Consider the following 2,221-nt stretch of genomic DNA (forward strand, 5'->3'; position numbering starts at 1 on the left):
TTATAGTATTTATCTTTTAAGTAAATTAAATAATTAAAAACGATCATTTCAAATTAAAACTTGTTATGCTATACGTGAAGGTAGGTGGAAGTACCTGTAATCAAAGCTGTTGGGATTCGCCCATTAGAAGCAAGCACAGGAAAATCATTGCCTGTGGCAATAAAATTGACCTTTGGTGAGAATTTGGGAATATTTCCAGCAAGGTGATTGTTAGAGACATTCACAACCTCAAGTTCATGCAATGTTGTCAATCCTTCAGGTATTTCACCTGTCAAATTATTCCCATCCAAATACAATTTCCGCAAATCTGTTAAATTGGCGAATGCAGGTGAGATTGTGCCCGTCAATTTTAGATTTGATAAATTGACCATTCTGATCTTGTTTTTGTCATCACATGTAATGAAACTCCAGTTTTTACAGGCATTATTTCCTCTCCATGTACGGGCCAAGAGAATTGGATAGTTGAATTTTGCAGCAATTTGAAGCAAAATGGTCACTTTGTGATCACAAGGTCCTGGATCTTTGTGACAGAAGCCATTTGTGGTGTTAACACCAAGATTCACATTCTCCTCAGGATAAATGGCAAATTCGGGCAAAGGACCTTGCAAAAAGTTATTGTTCAAAGAAATACGTTGCAGCAAATCGAGTGTTGTTAGAGAATCTGGAACTACCCCTGTTAATTGATTGTAACCAAGTTGTAAATCTTGTAAAGCAGCGCAATGAGACATGTCAGGAATAGGTCCTGTAAACGAGTTCCCTTGAAGCCAGACTTGAGATAAGTCGAGCATGTTTGAAAGGACATCAATCGGACCCGAAAACCCGTTACCCTTCTGGTTATTGAGATGCAAGGTGGCAATCTTGGTCCCTCCGAAAGACTCTGGCAAGACACCGCTGAGGTTGTTGTTGGAAAGAAGAACAGTCTCCATACTTGGCAAGGAGTGAAATATTTCTGGTAGAGAGCCCATGACATTTGTAGCAGTAAGATTGAGGTCTTTCAGTTGTGTGGAGTGAGTCAAGTTGGGGAAGGTCCATGGTGTAAGGTTGGTGTTGTTTCCCAAGTTGAGACTCACCAAACCGGGTAGACCTTGGAAGCAACCTTGGGGGATGAAGCTAAGGTGGTTGTTAGAGAGTGAAACTTCGTTCAAATCTGGGAAGAAATGAGACAAGTTTGGTAGGGATCCCATGAGATTTGTAGCCTCGAGGTAGAGGTAGGAGAGTTGCAATGAGGAATGAGTCAAATCGAGGGGGAAGGTCCATGGTGGGAGGTTGGTGTTGTTGGCCAAAGAGAGGACATACAAACTGGTTAGGTTGTGGAAGCAACCCTCAGGGATGGAGGAGAGGTTGTTGTTAGAGAGATCAAGCCGGCTCATACTCGGGAAGGAATGGGATATGTTTGGTAAGGAGCCCATGAGATTCGTAGAAGAGAGGTGGAGGAAACGGAGTTGGGAGGAGTGAGCAGTCAAATCGGTAGGAAAGTTCCACGGTGGGAGGTTGGTGTTGTTGGTCAACCACAAGGACAGCAAAGTAGTAAGACCATGGAAGCAACCATGAGGGATGGAGGTGAAGTTGTTGTTGTGGAGGTACACTAGTTGGAGGAAGGAGAGGTTGGCGAGAGAGGGAACAGGGCCACTGAGATTATTGTGGGAGAGATCGAGTACCGTGAGTTGGGAGAGGGAGTCGTTGAGGCCTGCAGGAACTGTTCCCGTCAGAGACATTGATCTGAGCTCGATCTCTTTAATCCTTCCACTTTGATGGTTGCAACTCACGCCTCTCCACTGGCACATGTAGGTGGTGTTGGACCAGGCAGGGGGTTTGAGTGCATTCATCAGCTTCAACATGTATGCACCTTCACCATCACTATCGATAGACTCCACACAACCCATGCACACCACAATCATACACAAACTAATAATAATACTTCCATTTTTGCATCTTGATTTCAGGTATGCCATAGATGATGAACAAACAACTTGTTACCTTTCACTACGTCGATGCTCAATCACACACATTAAGCACCAACACATATAATAATAATGAATGAAACAACTCCAAACTTCAATTAACAATATTCTATTTGCAAAAGAAAAAAAATATTGATTTAATTTTTATATATTAATATTATTATTATCAGATAACATTGTAATTCTCATTCATTATTTTGCACTAATTCACATTCTCATCTTCCTATATTTAAACGATAAAAAAATCTAAAACCAAATAG

General features: G+C 41.6%; 1 protein-coding gene across 1 annotated transcript in view; it reads right to left on the reverse strand.

The window, feature by feature from the left end:
- LOC107635698 (receptor-like kinase TMK4) overlaps nt 1-2,141 on the reverse strand; it is a 4,744-nt gene extending 2,603 nt beyond the window's left edge. The window contains exon 1 of the mRNA XM_016339249.2: nt 95-2,141. Within this exon, the coding sequence (XP_016194735.1) occupies nt 95-1,952 (1,858 nt within the window). The 5' untranslated portion in view covers nt 1,953-2,141. The remainder of the gene's footprint in view (nt 1-94) is intronic.

Source organism: Arachis ipaensis, chromosome B04 (assembly GCF_000816755.2).
Source record: "Arachis ipaensis cultivar K30076 chromosome B04, Araip1.1, whole genome shotgun sequence".
Classification (NCBI taxonomy): domain Eukaryota; kingdom Viridiplantae; phylum Streptophyta; class Magnoliopsida; order Fabales; family Fabaceae; genus Arachis; species Arachis ipaensis.